The sequence below is a fragment of the Odocoileus virginianus genome, chromosome 3 (genome assembly GCF_023699985.2).
Source record: "Odocoileus virginianus isolate 20LAN1187 ecotype Illinois chromosome 3, Ovbor_1.2, whole genome shotgun sequence".
Taxonomy (NCBI): Eukaryota; Metazoa; Chordata; class Mammalia; order Artiodactyla; family Cervidae; genus Odocoileus; species Odocoileus virginianus.
Window position 1 is genome coordinate 10,814,152 of NC_069676.1, and position 21,851 is coordinate 10,836,002.

General features: G+C 41.7%; 2 protein-coding genes across 3 annotated transcripts in view; both read right to left on the bottom strand.

Moving 5' to 3' along the window:
* The window catches only part of LOC110149499 (zinc finger protein 791-like), a 62,037-nt gene extending 40,629 nt beyond the window's left edge, over positions 1–21,408 (bottom strand). The window contains exon 1 of one of the 2 annotated variants that reach the window (XM_070463598.1): positions 21,322–21,408. The gene's annotated coding sequence lies outside the window, so the exon portion shown is untranslated. The remainder of the gene's footprint in view (positions 1–21,321) is intronic. The other variant, XM_070463616.1, reaches the window with a different exon arrangement.
* On the bottom strand, positions 700–21,411 carry LOC110149500 (zinc finger protein 709-like). Its single transcript, XM_070463650.1, has 4 exons — positions 21,322–21,411; positions 4,551–4,677; positions 4,288–4,348; positions 700–3,906 (listed from the first exon to the last, which is right to left on the bottom strand). The coding sequence occupies exons 1-4, from the start codon at positions 21,322–21,324 to the stop codon at positions 2,496–2,498; spliced, it is 1,602 nt and encodes a 533-aa protein (XP_070319751.1). The 5' UTR covers positions 21,325–21,411; the 3' UTR covers positions 700–2,495.
* Between the last annotated feature and the right edge of the window lie 440 nt (positions 21,412–21,851).

The window sequence follows — 21,851 nt, forward strand, 5'->3', positions numbered from 1 at the left end:
AGCTCTGAGTTTTTGTGAACTTTTATAAATATATATAAAGCTTTTATACTTATATATAGATAGGTAGATAAGAAGAAAGAAAATGACACAAATGCCTTTGTATGCTAGGAGAATATTAAACTCTCCTGAACTTCAAGTGTTCAACTTTTTTCCCCACCACTCTGAGATTCTTTGTAGGAAGAACTGAAGGACTGGGGCAGAAGGACATGGGTCACAACAGGCCTTTTTTGCAACTCTGTCTGAACACCCACTAGGGCTGCACCTCTCCTCGTTTCATCACATAACTAGGAGTGAAGTGAGAGGGCTCCCAGGTCTGTCTGTGAGTCTAAGTCAGCTTCCTCAAACAGATCTTTGGAAATACTGTGGTTCTGAAACCTAAAGGTGTATCTCAAGCGGAATTTGCTGGGGACATCCTCATTCAAGTGCATCACCATCAGTTCCCTCCATGGCCATGAACAAACCATTTCCAAGTCATCATTTCCCAAATCAGGCCTACTTAGGCCTGCTTACTTCAAAACATCTTTAGAAACCAAAGCCTATTCCACTCTGAAAAACTGACCTAACAGCAGGGGCAGAGTGACAGAAACATTCATCAGAACCCACATCATGGGCATATCCCATTGACCACAGAGACCACAGGCACTGCATATTATCAGATACACCTGCTTACTTATTTACGCAACACTTTGAAAGGGGACACAAATAGCTCTAGTATTTTTTCTTTTAAAAAAAAGTTTTATTTAAATATTTATTTGGCTGCATCAGGTCTTAGTTGCAGCATGTACATATCTCAGAAAATGGATGTCGAACAGTTAGTGGTGGTTTTGAGGATACTTGACTGGAAGGAAAAAATGTAGAAAATGGGCTGGAAGATAGTATACTTGAAGCTCCTATGCGTTTGGCTCTCTTTAAATATGGTAACTGTGAAATGACTAATACCTTCCTTGTTTCTGCTTTCCAAATCTCTGGCAAGTTACACTATTGGTGGACTCTAACAGGGAACCATAAAGAGGATGAGTTCTGGAAAATCTAATTCCTAACATTACCTACAGAGAGGATAGCTCTAGCTTTAGATTTTGTTGCCCACCATAAACCTCTCTTCTTTTTTATTTATTTACTTGGCTGCACTGGGTCTTAGTTGGAGCATAGGGGATCTTCATTGCATTATGTGGGATCTTTCACTGAGGCACACAGGCTCAGTTGCTCTGCGGCATGTGGGTTCTTAGTTCCCTGCGCAAGGATCAAACCCAGGTCCCCTGCATTGCAAGGAAGATTCTTAACCACTGGACCACCAGGGAAGTTCCTAGGCCACTCTTCTTAATTCCAAGTCTATTCACCAAATTATAGTCAGAAGGAAAGATACAAAGCAAGATATAAATATGAAAATAATTATTCACATAGAAACTATATTCATTTATAAGTGAGGTGTACACAAATATTTATTGAACAGTTTATTAGCATAGAAAATGTTAAAAGGCTCTTATACTCTTCACTCCAACAAAAGAGCTTGGTAAGAAAGATAAATATATATATTGGACTAGAGATATCCGAGAACTGCCTGTAAGGCTGTTAGGAAAATCCAAATACCAAACTGTCATTTCTCAGTGGGCCCTTAACACAGAGCAAATCAAACATTATAAAACAATTTTAACCTAATTGAATTATTAGGCATTTACTCTGATTCACCTATGATCCAACTGGCTTCAAGAAGAAAAGAGAAAATAAAACTGATTTAAAGAAAAAGTTCTATCTATTAATTTTATGTACCACTGTGGAAACATGACTCACAGAGTCATCTTCCCTCATATTCATTTCTGAGAGTAATTACTAGAAATCCACTGTCCAATAGTGCACTTTAAGAAAGAGGATTGATAAACACAATGTATTTCCAACTTTAATAACTTTTTCCTGTTACATATAGATTAATTTTCATCAAGCTTTCTCATATTACTTATATTTCTTTCCAATGTGAGTTTTCACATGTAAAGATGTGGGCTCATTGAAATCTTTCTGAAACTGTTTAACTCAGGAGTTTTTGTCCAGTGAGTCCTTTCATTCTTTTGGAATTGGAATGACTGAAAGTTTTCTGACATTTTTTTTACATTATACAGTATCTCTCCAGTGTGCACTCTCTTCAAATGGTTTGTGACAAATGAAGGCTTTACCATACTCCCTCCACTCTGATCTTTTTCAAGTCATCAAAAAGAAATAAAAACCTCTGGTAACATCTGAAGGCTTTTCCATATCCCTTACAGTCACAGGGTTTCTTTTCAGTATGAATTCTTTCATGCATTTCTAAGGAGGTATAATTTTTGCAGGATTTCCCACATGGTTTACAAGGTTTCTACTCTATGGGAACCCTTTCATGTGTTTGCAAACTTTGAAAATATCTTAAGGTTTTCCCACCTTGTTTACACTGATAGGTTTTCTCTCCAGTGTGGCTTCTTTAACATTTTCAAAGTGAAGTTGGTTGACTAAAGGCTTCTCTATATTCCTTATTCATAAAATTTCTTCTCAGTGTGAATTCGTTTGTGCTTTTGGAAGGAAGTGTAATATCTGAAAGCTCTACTGCACTGTGAGCATTCATAGGGTTTCTCTCCAGTGTGCAGTCTCATGTGTACTCTCAAGGTTTGGTGATGGGAGAGGGCTTTCCCACATTCCTTGCATTCGTAGGGTTTCTCTCCAGTGTGAGTTCTTCCATGTGACTGTAAGGAATTGTAATGACTGAAGGCTTTACCACATTGTTTGCATTCGAAGGGTTTCCCTCCAGTATGAATTTGTTTGTGTTTGTGAAAGGAAGGGTAATATCTGAAAGCTTTACCACATTGTTTACATTCATAGGGTTTCTCTCCAGTGTGCAGCCGCATGTGTATTTTTAAGGTTTGCTGATGGGACAGGGTTTTCCCACATTCCTTGCATTCATAGGGCTTCTCTCCAGTATGAGTTCTTCTGTGTGACTGTAAGGAATTGTAGTAATTGAAAGCTTTACCACATTGTTCACATTCATAGGGTTTCTCTCCAGTGTGAATCCTTTGATGTATTCGAAAGGAACTAGGAGAAATGAAGGCTCTCTCACATTCCTGACATTTATAAGGTCCATCGCCAGTGTGAGTGATCATGTGTGCTCGAAGGCTTGAGAGACCTCTGAAGGTTCTCCCACACTCCTTACATTCATAAGGCTTTTCCCCAGTATGAATTCTTTCATGTTTCCGAAAAGAACTAGGACAACTGAAGGCTTTACCACACTGCTTACATTCATAGGGTTTCTCACCTGTGTGAGTCCTTTGATGTGTTCTAAAAGTATGATAGTATCTAAGGAATTTTCCACATTGCTTACACTGATAGGGTTTCTTTCCACTGTGGGTTGTTTCATGTGTTCGCAATGAATAGGAACAATTAAAAGCTTTCCCACATTCCTTACATGTATATGAAGCATTTCCAGTGTGTGTTACCATGTGTCTTCGAAACCCTGTGCTCCACATGAAGGCCTCCCCACATTCCTTACATTCATAGGGTTTTTCTCCTGTGTGGATTCTTTCATGTGCTTGAAAGGATGCACGGGAATGGAATGCTTTCCCACATTCCTCACATTTATGTTTTTTCTCTCGATTGTGGTTTTTCTCATGGGTCTCCAAAAATTGGAGATAGCCAAAGGCTTTACCACATTCCTTACATCTATATGGCTTCTCTCCATATTTCTGATACTCAGGTGGTTTACGTTCAGTGTGATATCTCATATGTCTCTTAAGGGATGAATGACGTGTAAACACTTTTCCACATACACTGCATTCACGTGGTTTCATCCTATTAGTTTTCTTGCTCAGATTGAAGTTTGGAATAATGCTGAAGTTTTCTCCACACTGACTACCCTCTTTACTTTCACAGAGTCTTTCAACTACATGACTTCTGTGGGAAACAAACAAGCAAACAAGGAGTACATTATTAATGAGTTCTTTATTAACAATTTTATACTTAGTAGGACATTTGAAGTACATTTTTTATCACTTATAGCAATAGTGTAGGTTTTATGCCTTGTCTGAATGGTTTCAAGTTTAATATAAGAAATGCTCTTGCAATCATCAAAGCAGTGACAATTCATATAGAGAATTTATTTAAAGTGTTGAACTATTTTGTAAACACTGAACATCTATGTCACATAAGTAATTTTGGTGAAAATTTTCCAAGAATAACTAAATTTGGTGCACTAGTTATTTCATCTTTTTAAAATTTCATAATATAACAGAATACTCACATGAGTTACTATATTATATTGTGGGTACGACTTACCTTAATTTTCTCCCCTGATTTTTGTACTGATCTTCAATGTCATGATCTTCCCATTTTTCTCCTAAATTGCAGATCAAGGAAAATGATTCCAAAATATTATTAGTTATAGAAAAATGACTAGATTCTATATCCATTGTTGGCTGTGACCTTGCCTAGTTTTATTTAACAATATTCTGCATTTGCACATTTAATATCTTGGAGCAATAAGTAAGAAACACTTGTTGTTACTAATTAACAAAGTAAAGGCAAATTGTCATCCTCACCTATTGAGATCAGGTTCCTCAAGGTTTCCCACATCACATCTCTATAGAGCTTCTTCTGTGAAGGATCCAGGAAAGCCCACTCTTCCAGGGTGAAGTTCACAGCCACATCCTCAAAGGTCACTGAATCCTAAAGCATCCCAAATGTGTGCATAGGAGGATGTGTGAGACTAACAGCCCTGGACATCTATACACCATTTATATGAAGACTCATTTTATGTATGAGCCTGTCAACTCCAAACATTTATTCTCTGGCTTGATTATGAGAAACGTACTCTCTGTCCACACTTACTTCCTCATAAGTTTAACAGCATCATGAAAACATGCAAATTATTTACACAGTTTATCGTGATCTCATCAGATATTATTTCTGTCACATCGCAGGGTACAAGCATGTTGGGAAATGACAGAAATGCTACACACATGAAACAAATATTATCATTTTAAGATCATGGATTCCTTGTGAGGAAAACTTCCCTCTCCCTTATTACCCACTATTAACAGCACTCTATGAGGCAGAGGGTGAAATTTGCATAAAACTTTACTAAGTAAAAACATAGTGAAGAACTAGAAACTTTTACTTCTATGCCTATCACCAAACATGAGTGTCTAGGACAAGTAGAAATCCAGCTTTTAATAAGATCCAACTGGCTATTTAGTCCTGAAGTTCCAGGTTTTTAGAAGCAGTATAGTGATACAGCTGGTGGAATGAAAATATCTTGACTACCAGGATGTATTGCTTTTAACTTGTGTAATATTTACCACAGGCTCAGCTCTCCCTTTCTCTCTCCGATTTTATGGACTTGAAAGTTATTTGGTATTTAGAAGTCAGATACTAGGAAGATGCCACAACTTAGACCACAAATTCCCTATACTCATGCACCTTGGGGCTGCTCAGAAGAACACAAAGTCACACACAGTGGGATAATATGCCAGAAGCACTCTTTATGGCAGAACCAGAACACTGTGCCCTGTGCTTTGCTGACCTTGAGTAACAGGTTAAGAGCTACAGACTGCAAGTGTGTTCATTGAAAATCACAATGGATTCATGGCAATTTGACCTTAAAATATAATGAAGGATTCAGCAGTGCTTTCCTCCAAACAACCCTAAAATCTGTTTTCAAACTGCAAGAAGAAGTGGTTTCAAAACCAGCCATTCTAGAGGCTGTTCTCTCAAGTTCTCTAATTCTCAAACACTCCTATCTGATCTACAGAAGTATGATGGCTTGACCACTGAACATATGAATCCCTTCGCTGATGACAGCACACAGTGCCAATAGTGTATGAAAGGATTTACTTCCCATAATTGAAGTCTCTGGGAAAAGTAAGGCCTACTTTTCCAGCAGTCAAGAAATGCCTTAAGAGAGAAAGGAGTCTGGACTTCTTTTAAAAATTAGGGGGTAGGTTTGGGTTCACACACAGGAACAGGATCTTATGAGGGCTTAATGTCTTGTTACTGCCAATAGAAAGGAGCACCAAAGGCACTCTTATCACTATGCAGAGGTGTGGGTCAAAGAGAAATGAGGGGAAGGGCCCTGCATACATTACCTTCTCTCTGAGGAATCCGGAGTTTCTCTCCGGTGCACGTAAGGCAGAATCTTCCTGACACCAGTGTGGATTTTAAACACTGGTGAGTCTGAAAGGACCACAGGTTTTTCTGCAGCTTTTTTTCCTAGCATTTGCCAGCCCCGAGCCTTGACTGATTTGAATACTGTTTCTCCCTGTGCCATTTCCCCTCCCACTTCCACTTCCTGCCCTCCACTGCCCTTGTATGAACGGAGTTTTGTAATTCTAGCTGTTGTATTTTGTGAACCTGTTAATTTTGTTTTTCTGTGAAGCACAAATATTAGATGTAGGAGGTAAAGTGACCACTGCTCTGGTCACTCCCTTTATAGCCAGCCATCACTGTCTTGTTTCTTGTAACTAAAGTGAGATTTTGGTCCCTTGCTCCACTGTAAAAAACACACACACACACAAAAAAAAACCCACAAGAGATGTGACAGGAGGAAAGACCTCACAGCCAGATCTGCCCGGTTTGAGGAATGATTTTCTTTCTTCCTCATAAAGAGGAAAAAGCTTTTTCCACTGGTACATTTAAAAGTTCCCCCAACAATAGGGAGGTACCAATTTTGGATAAGTGCCACTGTAACATGGAATGCTCAGACAGCCTGAACTTTTATTTATTTATTTACTTTTAGAACCTGAACTTTTAAACTCTGGAGGTCTAAACTTGACTGTTGGCCACTGCTGAGTCTGTCTGGTGTTTCAAAGGAATACTGGGTGCTGCAAAGAGGAACTGAAGGGGTAAACTTATAAAACCCATTAAACCTATGGGGAAAAAAAGAGAAATGGGTGGGGGGAGTGAGACTTTAAAGTTAACAGCAGTCAACCATCAAAAATGGGAGTCCGAGAACTCTGGTTTTGGGCCTGGTATTTAAGGGACTTGGGGGACTTCCCTGGCGGCCCAGTGGTTAGGAGCTCTTCGCCTTGCAGTACAGGGGATGCAGCTTCGATCACTGGTCAGTGTCTAAGGCCCCACATGGCTTAGAGCGACCAGGCCTGTGTGCCACAGCTACTGAGCCCAGGTGCCGTAACCAGAGAGTCCAAGCACCGCATGCAACAAAAGATTCTGCCCAACACAACAAAGATTCTGTGTGCCATGACTAAGATCTGAGGTGACCTAAATAAATAGATAAATAGTTTAAAGAACTTGGATGCCATTCCCAACTTCATAGAAAAAATGTAAAAACATTTGAAATCAATAACTCTTCTTAGATCCATCAGAGCATTGAAGTCACAGGAAAACCACTGTTTTCAAAATTGAGAAAGAGAAAATAAAGGTACAAGGCCTGGGGACTTCCTTGGTGGTCCAGGTGTTGGGAATCCACTTTGCAATGCAGGGGTTCAAGAGCTGGATCCCTGGTCGGGAACTAGGATCCTACATGCTTCAGGGCAGCAAAGCCATGCACAGGCGTTGGAGGGCCCACTTGCCACAACTACTGAAGCCTGCCCATTATGTAGCCTGAAGGCCACAATTAGCCTGTGTGCCACACCTGGAGAATTTGTGTGCTGAAGCAATGGATCCCAACTAAGACCCAATGGAGCCAAAACCAAACAAATATTTTAAAAAAGTCATTGATGGCAAACCACAAATGCAGCAAGTTCAGAAAACACTCTATAAAACAGAGTCTGGCTGCCAGTACAGGAGACACTATTGAACCTGGGTACCAGAGCTCAAGAACTGCAACTCCTGAGCCCACAAGCCACAATTACTCAAGTCCGGGCACCCTGGACTCTGTGCTCCTCGACGAGAGGAACCCCCGCTTGCCACCACTAGAGAAATCCTGCACAGCAACAAAGACCCAGCACAGCCAAAACCAAATGAATAAAAAGAAAATTATAAAAAAAGAAAATGCACACCTACGTATTTCATATTGACACGGAAGAAAGACTATATTGAAAAGATGTAGAAGAAACACCTTAGTTTACACAGACTTTTAAAAATTTATTTATTTAAAAATAAAATATGAATCTCTTATCTAAAAAAAAAATTTACTTTAAATACAGTTGATTTACAACACTGCGTTAATTTCTGCTGTATAGCAAAGTGAATCAGTTATACATATACATTTCTTTCCATATTCCTTTCCATTCTGGTTGACTGGAAAGTGAAAGATGCTCAGTTGGGTCCGACTTTTTGCAACCCCATGGACTATACAGTCCATGGAATTCTCCAGGCCAGAATACTGGAATGGGTAGCCTTTCCCTTCCCCAGGGGATCTTCCCAACCCAGGGACCAAACCCAGGTCTCCCACATTGCAGGCAGACTCTTTACTAGCTGAGCCACAATGGTTGATTACTGAATACAGTTCATTGTGCTATAGAGTAGGATCTTGCTGTTTGCCCATTCTATATTTAATAGCTTGCATCTGCTAATCCCTAACTCCCAATTCATCTGTCTCCACTCTCTCTTTGCCTTGGCAATCACAGTCTGTTCTCTGTATCCATGAGTCTGTTTCTGTTTCATAGATAAGTTCATTTGTGTCATATTTTAGATTCCACATGTAAGTAATATCATATGATATTTGTCTTTTTCTTTCTGACTTACTTTACTCAGTATGATAACCTCTAGGTCCATCCATGTTACTGCAAATGGCATTATTTATTCTTTCTTTACAACTGAATAGTATTGCATTGTGTGTGTGTATACATTTGTGCCTCCATACTGTTTTCCATAGAGGCTGCACCAATTTACATTCCTAGCAACAGCGCAGGAAGGTTCCCAGTTCTCCATATCCTCTCTAGCACTTTTTATTTGTAGTCTCTTTAATGATGGTCATTCTGACTGGTGTGAGGTGGTACCTAAATGCAGTTTTGATTTGCACAGAGAAAAAAAGATTTGAATTAAATCAGACATGTTTTCAGAAACCATACAAGGAAGAAGAGAGTGGACTGAAATGCTATACAGGCATACTTCATTTTATTGTGTTTCACTGTAGTTTGTGGAAACCCTACGTTGTCAGATGATCGTTAACATTTTTTAGCAATAAAGCTATATAAATTGCTTTTTAGACATAATGCTACTGCATACTTAATAAGCTATGATATAGTTTTTTTTTTTATATGCACTGGGAAACCAAATAATGAGTGTGACTTACTTTATTGCAGTGGTCCTGAACAGAACCCCCAATTTGAGGTATCCTTGTATTTCAAGTTTTGAAAGAAAAAAACACTCTTCTAGTTTTCAAATCCCAAAGGTAATCCTTTGAAAATATTAATTTAGTAAAATGATAAACAGCCAGTCAAGACAATGAAGAAGGAAAACAGAAATTACTAACTCAGAAATAAAAGGAAGGAGAAATAAGCATGAGAAAGGATTTGACACCAACCAACATCCATTTATGATAACAAACAATGCTCACTATTTGCTGAGCAAGTTTAACAAATGTACCACGGTCAAATAAGAAATAAAAAGCAATATAGTGCAAAGTGTGGATGCAGAGGGGTTATGTATACTTTCTGATACATTTCTCTATACTTTCTGATCAATTTTCCTATAAACTTAAAACTGCCCTAAAAAAACTGAAGTGTACTAGAAAAAAAAAAAGATGAAGACAAACCCATTACCCCTGATGACTGACTGATGACTAAAACAGGATACCTTTCATCCAACTGATTTGCATTTATTCAATAAGGCAGCATGGTGCTCCATGAGCCTAAGACCAGTAAGAGAGGTGAAACTTCCACTGAATGCCCTGTTGGACAGAACTGCACAGCATATTCTGAGAAGCGCCATGGTTACTATCAACATCTCCAGAACTCTAATGTGGATGAGAAGTGTCCTGGCAAGACCGTGAATAGTGCGCCACTAGTACATGCACAGAAGAGAGTTACCTTGTGACTTCCCTGGTGGTCCAGCGGTTAAGAATCTGCTGAGCAATGTGTGGGACATGAGCTCAATTCCTGGTCACGGAACTAAGATCCCACACACCTACTGAGCCTACACATCACAAAGAAAGATCCCACCTGATGCAATGAAGATCCCACGTGCTGCAACTAAGACCCAATACAGCCCCAAATAAATACATATATATTTAAAAAGTATTACCTTGATTTATATTTTGGGTTATCTATTGAGTTCAGAGGTTCTTAAAGTTCTTTTTACTACAAAGGGGGCAACTCTTAGACAAGTGTCCAAGAATCTGTGAATACAAGTAGGTAAGGCCAGTTTTGGGCCAGTATCAAGATAACTGCCGGATGTTTGGGTAGCTGTGTGACCCTGGGGTTTGGATTTTTTTTATCAGGGATATCATAAATAAGGGATGCAGAGCACCAACTCTCTTCTGAACTTGTCCTGCAGGAATGCATATTGTCTTCCTTACAGTCTTGCATATACCCCAGAACTGAGCCTTCAATTAACCCCAGGTAAGACTCCATCTGGGAGAATGGGGACCTTTCCCAACACTGCAGCAACTTTTAAGGGAATGAGTAGAAGAGGCCTCCTTCTGCAGGAGACTCAGGCGAGGAGAGATGTGACATCATCATGTCACATGGAGGTGTTGGTAGGCATGCTGACCCGATGGGGTGCTGTTTCCAAGGTCACAGGCATCATGAGCAGCTTAGCAGAGGATCACATGCTCAGTGCTTGCTGCTGCTGCTGCTAAGTTGCTTCAGTTGTGCCCGACTTTGTGCGACCCCACAGACAACACCCCACTAGGCTCCTCTGTCCCTGGGATTCTCCAGGCAAGAACACTGGAGTGGGTTGCCATTTCCCTCTCCAATGCATGAAAGTGAAAAGTGAAAGTGAAGTCGCTCAGTCGGGCCCGACTCTTAGCGACTCCATGGATTGCAGCCTACCAGGCTCCTCCATCCATGGGATTTTCCAGGCAAGAGTACTGGAGTGGGGTGCCATTGCCTTCTCCTGCTTAGTGCTATGTTCTCAAAAAATGCAAGTCTGTGTGCCTGATGCACAGTGAGGCCAAACAATACTAAAACACTGGAATTTGGAACAGAGAAAAGTTTATAACAGAGCTATGCAAAGAGATGGGCCGCTCAAGAACCTCAAAGTTACTAAAAGCTTTCAGCAAAGCCCTTTTATAAGAAAGGTGAGGGAGAGGCCTGATTAGTTGTTGCAAACTTGTTGGTGTCAGATCCTTTGTTCCTGAAGTTAGGTCAGGATCAGGCAATAACGTTCTTGTAAATCTCTACCAAATGAATGTTATTCTTTCTTCTGACAAGAAAAAGCAAGGTCCCAAGGCAAAGCTTTCACCCTCTGGGGTCCTGGTCCTGGCTAAGAGGAGGTAGCTCTCACTTGGCAGCTTGGGGCCAGGTTCCCAGGCTGCCCAAATGTCATCACTGAGGGAGCCAGGCACCGAACCCAATAGCCCTTAGGTTGCCCAAAGACGGGGGAGACCAGGTCCCACAGACTGTGACCCAGGCAGACTGCCACTGCTACTATTAGGTCACAGAGGCAAGAGGTGGGAGAGGTTCACTGTTGCCTCAAGGCCTGGGCCAAGACTAGCTTTAGTGAGTGGCTTTAGTGAGGGCTCTGGAGCCCCACCAAATAGATTCGAGGGATTAGATCTGATAGACAGAGTGCCTGAAGAACTACGGACGGAGGTTCATGACACTGTACAAGAGGTGGTGATCAAAACCATCCCCAAAAAACAGAAATGCAAGAAGGCAAAATGGTTTTTGGAGGAGGCCTTACAAATATCTGAGAAAAAGAGAGAAAAGGCAAGGAGAAAAAGAAAGATACATCCATCTGAACGTAAATTTCCAAAGGATAGCAAAGAGAGATAAGAAAGCCTTCCTAAGTGAACAATGCAAAGAAACAGAGGAAAACAATAATGGGAAAGACTAGAGATCTCTTCAAGAAAATTAGAGAACAAGGGAACATTTCATGCAAAGACGGGCACAATAAAGCACAGAAACGGTATGGACGTAACAGAAGCAGAAGATATTAGGAAGAGGTGGCAAGAATACACAGAAGAACTATACAAAAAAGATCTTAATGACTTGGATAACCACGATGGTGTGATCACTCACCTAGAGCCAGACATCTTGGAGTGTGAAGCCAAGTGGGCTTTAGGGAGCATCACTACAAACAAAGCTAGTGGAGTTGATGGAATTCCAGGTAAGCTATTTCAGATCCTAAAAGGTGATGCTGTGAAAGTGCGGCACCCAATCTGCCAGCAAATTTGGCAAACTCAGCAGTGGCCACAGGACTGGAAAAGGTCACTTTTCATTCCAACACCAAAGAAGGGCCAATGTCAAAGAATGCTCTAACTACCACACAATTGCACTCATTTCACATGCTAGCAAAATAATGCTCAAAATTCTCCTAGTTAGGCTTTAACAGTATGTGAACCAAGAACTTTCAGATGTTCAATCTGGATTTAGAAAAGGCAGAGGAACCAGCAATCAAATTGCCAACATCCACTGTATTATAGAAAAAGAATTCCAAAAAAAACATCTGGTTCACTGACTATGCTAAAGCTTTAGTCTGTGTGGATCACAACAATCTGTGGAAAATTCTTAAGGAGATGTGAATACCAGACCATATTACCTGCCTCCTGAGAAACCTGTATGCAGGTCAAGAAGCAAGTTAGAACCAGACATGGAAAAACGGACTGGTTCAAAACTAGGAAAGGAATACATCAAGGCTGTATATTGTCACCCTGCTTATTTAACATACATGCAGAGTATATTATACCAGGGGAGATGAAGCACAAGCTGTAATCAAGATTGCTGGGAGAAATATCAATAACCTCAGATATGCAGATGATATCACCCTTATGGTAGAAAGCAAAGAGGAACTAAAGAGTCTCTTGATGAAGGTGAAAGAGTGAAAAAGCTGACTTAAAACTCAACATTCAAAAAACTACGATCACGGAATCCGGTCCTATCACTTCATGGCAAATAGATGGGTAAACAATCAAAACAGTGACAGATTTCACTTTTTTGGGCTCCAAAATCAATGTAGATGGTGACTTCAGCCATGAAATTAAAAGACTCTTGCTCCTTGGAAGAAAAGTTATGACAAATCTAGACAGCATATTAAAAGGCAGAGACATTACTTTGTCAACAAAGGTCAAAGCTATGATTTTTCCAGTAGTCATGTATGGATGTGAGAGTTGAACCACAAAGAAGGCTGAGCACTGAATAACTGATGCTTTTGAACTGTGGTGTCGGAGAAGACTCTTGAGAGTCCCTTGGACTGCAGATCCAACTAGTCTATCCTAAAGGAAATCAGTCCTGAATATTCACTGGAAGGACTGATGCTGAAGCTGAAACTCCAATACTTTGGCCACCTGATGCAAATAACTGACTCACTAGAAAAGACCCTGATGCTGGGAAAGATTGAAGGCAGGAGAAGTGGATGACAGAGGATGAGATGGTTGATGGCATCACTGACCCAATGGACGTGAGTTTGAGCAAGCTCCGGGAGTTGGTGATGGACTGGTAAGCCTGGCATACTGCAGTCCATGGGGTTGCAAACAGTTGGACATGACTGAGGGACTGAAAAACAACTGGAGCCTCACAGGACACATCCTCCAGCCTGTTCCCTGGGCCCCAGCTCACTTGCTGGCCCAAGGCCCAGTGAGCTGAAGGGCTTCCAGGAGAAGGCCAGAATCCACCTCTTACCTCACTCTCCATCTGATGACCACCATACCACAGACCAATGGCTGAATCCCTTCCCTTTAAGTTAGCTGCTGAGTCACAATCCACTCTTTGTGACTCCATGGACTGTAGCCCGCCAGCCTCCTCTGTGCATGGAATTCTTCAGGCAAGAATGCTGGGTGAGTAGCCATTCCCTTCTCCAGGGGCTCTTCCTCACCCAGGGATCCAACCCAGGTCTCCTACATTGCAGGTAGATCCTTTACCATCTGAGCCACCAGGGGTGCCTGAATTCCTTCCCCAGGGGTCCCTTATTGACTGTTACTTGTGGGCAGGGCCCACTGCAGTATTGACCAATGACTGAGCAGGACTGCTAATGGTTGCTCATCCACAATTGGTTGCTTGTAGGTGAGGCCCACTGAGGCACCAACCAAATGCTGAGCAGAACCGTTGCCTGGTAACAGGGTGAGCAGTAATGACAAGCACAGCAATGGCTGTGTGTTCACTGCATTCTATTACACTTGTGAGAATCTCAGTTTTCAAGAGAGCCTAGTACATGGTGATAATCGTACTTCTAAGGCAGTTCTTTGCACCAGAAACCTATAGGCAGCTTAAGGCCATCATGGGTCACTGTAGGAGGCATAAGAAGAGGCCACTGTATCCTCTATACTGAGGGAGACTCCAAGGGAACTAACAGGAGTGCCTGTTGTATGGTCATTTAAACACAATCCAGAGCCTTCTGTAGTAGGGGTGCTCTCAAGGTGGGGGCCAATTTCCAAGTAATAGTAAAAATGGGCTCAAGTAAATTTCCTAAATAAGGAATATGTTGTCTCCCCAACACCAAAAGAACCTACTAGGCCTTGTGGGTGCTGAGAATGACTAAAATATTTCTTCACATTGTAAAGAAGGGAGCAGTTGATAACTGAAAAACATACAGAAACTTAACTAAGGGCCTCACATTGCGTGGGTTAATGGTCCACACACTTTTTGCGAGATCCTTTTTTCCATATTTGTGTATTCTAAATGAAAATGAAATGAATGTACTCAGAGGAAGATGTCCTTAGTGTGATGTCATACCTGTGTTCCTGAAGCAAAGTGCATGCAGTTCAAATCTTCCTGCAGAGACTGTAGGATGGCAAAAGTGCTGAGGTTCTCTGAGGGTAACCAGATAAAGATGCCCCTTCAGAGGGGAAGGCCTCTGCAACTGAGAGAATGTTGAAATAGATACTCAACAGAGCAGACTTATCAAGTCTGTGAGAGCAAGATGTTTACTGAGTGGATGAAGTAAGTAATATCCACAATGATACGGACTAGGAATAGGGGCTAATTTGATGTAACCACAGCTCAAGGTTGTTGTAATCCACTATGAGGTATCATTCATTCTTTCCAGGTTTAAGGACAGATCAGATAAGGCTATTAAAGGAGAAAATTGGGGGCTATCACTTCTCCTTTGTTTCTTTATAATGTTTTTCAATATAATTCAATGTCGAGGTCCGTGTGTGGGTTGGAAAAGAATTTTGAGACATGAGGCAGAATGAGAGGGAAATAAAGTTTATTAGAGTGGGAGACACTGTTAGAACAGCAGGCCAGCTCAGGGGAGAACCAACGTTGAACAGGGGTCCTTAGTATACTTTTATACCCAGGGTACAAGGAGTGGGATAGGGGTCTTGCAGGTCATTTGCTGATTGGATGAGGTACATATCCTGGGTGGGGTAAGAGTAAGGCAAATACCTTCTCCCTGTGAGGTAGGAGGGAAAACAGGTTATATTGCTCAGGAGGACCTGAAATCCGTTAATAGTTACAACATGGAGAAGGGAAGGACGATGAGCAACTGGCTTTTCTGTCCCTGCATTCCAGGACCCTCCTTGGTTTTATTTGCTCTTTTGTCCTTGGGTTACCACATTCAAGGCCCTGTTTAAAACTTAAAATCAGGCCATATTAATGAATTTAACTGTTGGGTAATGTCTGTGGAGTCTTATTTTGTCTTGCCAATTTGGAAGTAGAAGACAATTTAATTTTACTCAATGAATCATGGGTTCAGAGCTTCCCTGCTCACTATGGGATATTTTGGGACAATGAGTGATACAACCATGAGAAATTTAGGCAATAAGAGTTCTGCTGCTGAAGGCAAAGTATACCTATTTGTCCTTCATACTTTATTTAGTCATTCCCCTGAGATGATGAGGTAAACTGCTTAAATTGAGTGGAATCCCTACAAATACCTGCAATTTGAAACCTAGTTTACTTACATGAAGTTTTATGAATTAGAGTGCAGTATACAGGAGATGTTAATATTAAACTCGTATTACAGAGGACCAAAAGTCAGGCAGGCCCCTTCTATCTTTTTGCTATGGAAATTCTTCTAGCATATTTTGGATTTACAATTGAATGAAACTGTAGTCCTTTCTTTCAGTACCTTTTTTCTCTGGTTCTCTCCCTCCAGTCTTTTTTTGTTTGGTATTTTAGGTCACTGAATATACTCTGGGGGAGAGAGTGTCCTTTCTACCCTAACATTGATAATTTTTTTCCTCTAGAGAGCCTCACACCAGTGCCATCAGGGTCAGAGGCCTCCTTCATGACAACTGGTTACGTTATAGAAATTAAGTACCCCAGGCTTAAATTGGTTTAAATTAACCCCTTTTCTGTGCCACAGTGAGGCTATAGGTGTTGCCCACCTAACTCAGAGGGTCAGCATCTTTGTTGCAGGTGCTTCTGGCAGGTGCAGCAACAGCAGAGGTACTGAAGGGTCCTGGGGAGCCCTCTGGTATTAGGAATGGACTCAGCCTGCCACCTACTGGCTGCTTTTACTCTCGCTTCTCTTTCTCTGAAATAATCTTTGCAGAGAGATCATCTGAGGGGTTCACCTCACTCACAGGGTATAATCAGCCAAGTAACCCCCGAAGATCCCACCCCTCCAAGGCCTGGGTGAACCCAGCCTCAGTCACACCTGCACTAAAACACAGACAGGTTCCATCCAAGCCCTGGACTAAGGATCACCAGGAGGGTCCTGTCCTCATTCTGCTCCCACAGGACACACTGTCAGCTGGTGCCCTCTGTATATAGAACCCAGGTTTGGTGGGGTCAATGATGCCACCCAGGGCACAAGCCACCGGCAGCCCACAGAGCAGGAGCCCCCAGGCTTTCTTATCAGCCTGTCCAGGTAAGAAGGACTAGGGGAAATGGGAGCGGTGAGGCTTATCTTTCAGTACTAGTCAAACATCAAGTATGTGGAACCTGACTACTCATTATAAGAACCAAAGCCAGGTAAGAAAAACATGCATCTGCACTGGCTTGTTTCCATATAAAGAAACATCAACAGGATGATCAAGAAGCAATCAGAACTGGATATTTGTGCCTGGGTGGAGTAAGAGTACAGGGGTGGAGGAGGACATGCGGGCTGAGAGTCCTAAGCTAGTTTCCCATTTTAGAAATATTTTTAACTTTCACATGCATTATTTAAAATCAGGAGAGAAACTGATATACATCTTATTTTCCTATGCTTAACATTATTTTAAATTAATTTTTGCTTTTTAAAATTAATCTTAACTTTTCTACATAGGAAACCACTCCAAGATTTAACCCTTTAAATGCTAACAGATATAAAACTGCATACCATAAAATATTTACAAATCCCCTTCTAACTAAAAGGACAAGAACATTATAGTTTGTCCCTCCACTATATTTCATACTGGGGATATTTTCAGGAACGAGTGGCATAATATAAAACATTAGGGGTTTGGAATTAAACCCAGAAATAGACTTAAAAGATGTATATATAAGCTTTAAAGTGTTTTCTTCATATCAACAAAAATATAAATTCAATGGCTTTTTCCTCACATTCATTAAAACAAGAATTCATTTGCTTTAGGAATAGCATGGCCTTCTAAATGTCTAGGGACAGGAGGGCATTATGCTAAGTGAAATAAGTCAGACAGAGAAAGAAAAATACTTTATGACATCATGTGGAATCTAAGAAACACGAAAAACTAGTGAATATTACAAAAAAGAAGCAGACTCACAGATACAGAAAATAAACTAGTGGTTACGGGGTTGATGGGGGCAATGCAAGGGCAATTAGGGAAGTGGGAGTCACAAAATAATTTGGTTGTAAGACAGGGTACAGGGATATATTGTACATCATGGGGAATATAGCCAGTATTTTGTAGTAACTGTAAATGGAGTATAACCTTTAAAAATTGTATAATAAAAAATTTTCTTTAATGGAAAAAACATTTGAGCACTTAAACACACCCATCTCATACTGAGGCTCTCTTTGCCTTAATGGAACAAAATTCTAGTTGGTTCCAGAATTTTCTTGCTTTACTTACAGCGTATCTCTCAATTAACTTACACATTAAAAGCCCCAAAGCTAATGGAAACTAGAATCAAAGGACTGCAACGTTTAGCTAAGAAAGAAACATATTTCAAATGACTGATTTTGAGATTCCAGTATTTATGTGAAAATTTAACAATTTTTGAAAAAGTGCCTGGAAATTGTATTGGCTTATTAAACTTCCTTATGGTAGAACTGTAGAGTTTTTCATGCACTGGAACTCTACCCGGCTTTGAATCAATCCCAGAACAAAGGAGGACCACCTCTCACTCACACACACATTCACACACACACACACACACACACACACACAACCTCCCTGATGCAATAAACCTGGAGAACTTGCAGGAGGAAACTCATTTTAAAAGGAGAAATGGTAAAGTTCTTTTTAAACTTTTTATATTGGGGTATAAGCTGATTAACAATTTGTGATAGTTTCAGGTGAACAGTGAAGGGACTCAGCCATACATATACATGTATCCATCAGGAGAAATTAAATAGTTTAAAAAACATATTAGGAACTTCCCTGGCAGTCCAGTGGTTAAGACTCCACACTTCCAATGCAGGGGGTATGGGTTTGATCCCTAGTCCAGGAACTAAGATCCCCCACACCAAGTGGTGTGGCCAAAAAAAATTAATTTAAAAAAGGACATATTAATTTTATAAAATAATTTATTCTGCTATAAATCATTAAAAACAGTGCTTTAATTTTTTAAAAAATTAATTAATCTATTTTAATTGGAGGCTAATTACTTTACAATATTGTAGTGACTTTTGCCATGAATCAGCCACAGGTGCACATGTGTTCCCCATCCAAAACCCCCCTCCTACCTCCCTTCCCATCCGATCTCCCAGGGTCATCCCAGTGCACCAGCCCTGAGCACCCTGTCTCATGTATTGAACCTGGACCAGCGATCCGCTTCACATATGATAATATACACGTTTCAATGCTACCCTCTCAAATCATCCCACCCTTGCCTTCTCCCACAGAGTCCAAAAGACTGTTCTTTATATCTGTGTCTCTTTTGCTGTCTCACATATAGAGTAAAAAAACAGTGTTTTAATTTGGTACGCAACACTTTTAGATTAAAAATTGTCACAAAAGTAATTAAAAAAAACAAAGAAAATACTGGAATAAAAACAGATAAGTAGCCTTCTTGCTACAGTTCAGAAGAAAAACCCACTTTCAGAAAGATGACCAAATTCCCAGACTTGGGGTCCAAGATACAGTTCCTAGAGTAGATTAGTCACTGGAGAAGGAGGGTAGGGACAGTTGAGCAGACACAAAAATGACTTCTGCACTTTACACGCTCTCCTGTGTCCCTAAAACACGGAAGCACAGACTCTACTAGGTTCTAGTCTCACAAGTGAGGAAACTCTATGTCTGATTCAGTTTAAGATTCTGACCTAAATTAAATTCATAAACCCTTTGTCCACAACACAGAAGACAAGATCATAACAGCCTCTTTCAATGTGCATACATTACACTAAGTGTACCTACACTGTGAACGCAAAACTGAAGTTCCGAGTTTTGCGTCCAGTGTCCAACTCTTTTGTGACCCCATGGACTGTAGACAGAAAGGCTCCTCTGTCTATGGGGTTCTCCAGGCAAGAATACTGGAGTGGGTTGCCATTTCCTTCTCCAGGGGCTCTTCTCAATTCAGGGATTGAACTCGCACAGGAAAGTTTTAGGCCTCCAACCTCAGAAATGAAATCAGTCCCCACCACTGTGTGCAGGTACATCCTCAGCTTTCCAGGGCTCTGGACCGTCCCTCAGTATAAAGTCTCCTTCCACTGTGGGTGCGAATAAGTAAGACACCTGCCGGGGCAGGGGGTGGGGGCTGCTCCCCAACAAGAATAACTGGGTCTGCAGATCATTCTCTTTACAGGAGCCTTGGCATGGATCACTGACCCCTATAGGCCTCTGCTCTGCACTGGAGTATCTTTAGAACACTCTTGATGTTTTAATGGACGCAAACTTAGTGTTTGAACAATCCAGCAACACAATTTAAACCTATCATTTATGTGGAAAGGAGGAAAGAAAACTGTAGAGCATTTTCACTAGTTCAACCAGAAAACCTGAAATATTTACTCCTTTCAGGAGAAAAAAAAAAAATGTCAGTCAGTGATTATTTCTACAGTGAGAAATCGGTCTGTAAATAATTAATCACACCTGAACACTTGGTCTGGACGTCTAAGCAGACACCACACAACCAGAGAATTTCATCTGAAATTACCTAAAAGTAAAGAATAGTCCTGAGAAACTTACTACACATGCTCCAGGGGGAGAAAAAAACAGCAGAACAAAACTTTTTAAATGAAATGTGATCCTGGAATTTTTTTTTCCCTAAAATTCACCTCTTTTGCCTCTTGGGAAATGTTTTATACTATCTTTTAAGCTGTATTGATTAAATGCATTTTACTCTGATTGAAAACTAGCGTTTAAATATGTGAATAAATCTTTTAAAGGTGACAATCTTTAAATCTTTAAAGTAGGGCCAACCCTGACAGGACACATGACCCAGGAAAGTTTTAAAAGGAACCTCCACGAATTAGACGTCTGTGCCCAGAAAAGAGTCTGGGAGGAGAGGCACCAAACTGTTGAACAAAGTAGTTTCAAGTGGTTATTCTTTGCTTCCTTCTAGTGGAAAACAGCCACAGACAAAAAAAAATGGAAAAAAGACCCATCCAAGGCTCTGGGAGGAAAATGATAAACAGTTAAAACACTGCGTCTGTTTGAAACGCACCACGGAGGACAAAGCGTTGATAATGATGCTGTGAATCTGAGAGGGAATTTGGCCTTGGGGATGTAGGGTGAACTCCGAAAATTTAGGGAACTCACTGCCAGCCCTAGGAAGAGCTAAGCTTGAGCGGACAGGGGCGTAGACTTGAGACTTTTGGTACTCAAATAACTGGAAAACTGAAGAGAAAACGGGAGCCCCCTGGGAAAAAGTCAGGGAATGGGGACTCCACACACCAGAGCTCCTCCCACGCACGAACCACGGAGACCGAGTCACGCGGGTCCCCTGACAATCCTCCCCGGGGGTCACAACACATTCTGAGGCGGACGCGGGGCTGCAGGGTCGGGGCCGAAGTCGGGGCGCGCAGTGACTGGACAGGACTCCCGGGGTCCTGGCTGCCGGCCCCGCCGGCCACGCGACCCGACGGAGGAGACTGAGGTCCGAGCCACGCCCCTCGGGTCCGCAGGCTCCGGGGTTGACAGCGGGGAGGCCCGACACCACCACAGCTGGTTCGGATTCACTCCAACCAACGCCGCCTCCCCTCTCGCTCCAACTCTGCACCCGGGTAACGCACACTCACCATTTCTAGGTTTCCTGGGTCTCCCTGAGTCCTTCCTACGACTCTCACAGCAGGTCACAACAAGACAGACTCTGAGGCAGTGCAGCCAGCGTCTCTGAGAGGTGGGAAAGCGGATCACTAGCCGAGTCTGCGGGAGTGAAAACGGAGCCAAAGCGGTGCGTCGCCCCACCTACCTGCCCAAGCGGCGCCCCTGATTGGACAGCTCTCAAAGCCCCACCTCCTAGTACTTGAGTGACAGCTGGACCGGAGGACTTGTGTCTCTAGGGAACTAGCTTCCGCGGACCTCTCCCAACCGGCGCCCAGACCCCAGCTGAGGGCAGTGGGTGGAGCAGAAAACTGACCCAGCCCGACGCGGTTAATTAGAAACAAGTTTTTTGCAAGCCTGGGGCAGCCAATCTCGTATTCACCCAGCTTTTTGTGCACACGTGAGGGCAGGGAATTTCTCACTGAGTTTCCAAAAAGAGCATGAGGGTGACATGGCTGTTCTCTTGCTCTGTGCAACCCCGGCTCACCAGTACACCTACTCACAT

Bases quoted from the DNA above. Each gene is read 5' to 3' on its own strand.
- LOC110149500 (XM_070463650.1), bottom strand. The intron at 4,349-4,550 runs GTGAGGATGACA...TCTGCAATTTAG, and splicing joins GAGGAACCTGATCTCAATAG to GAGAAAAATGGGAAGATCAT. The intron at 3,907-4,287 runs GTAAGTCGTACC...TGTTTCCCACAG, and splicing joins AATCAGGGGAGAAAATTAAG to AAGTCATGTAGTTGAAAGAC.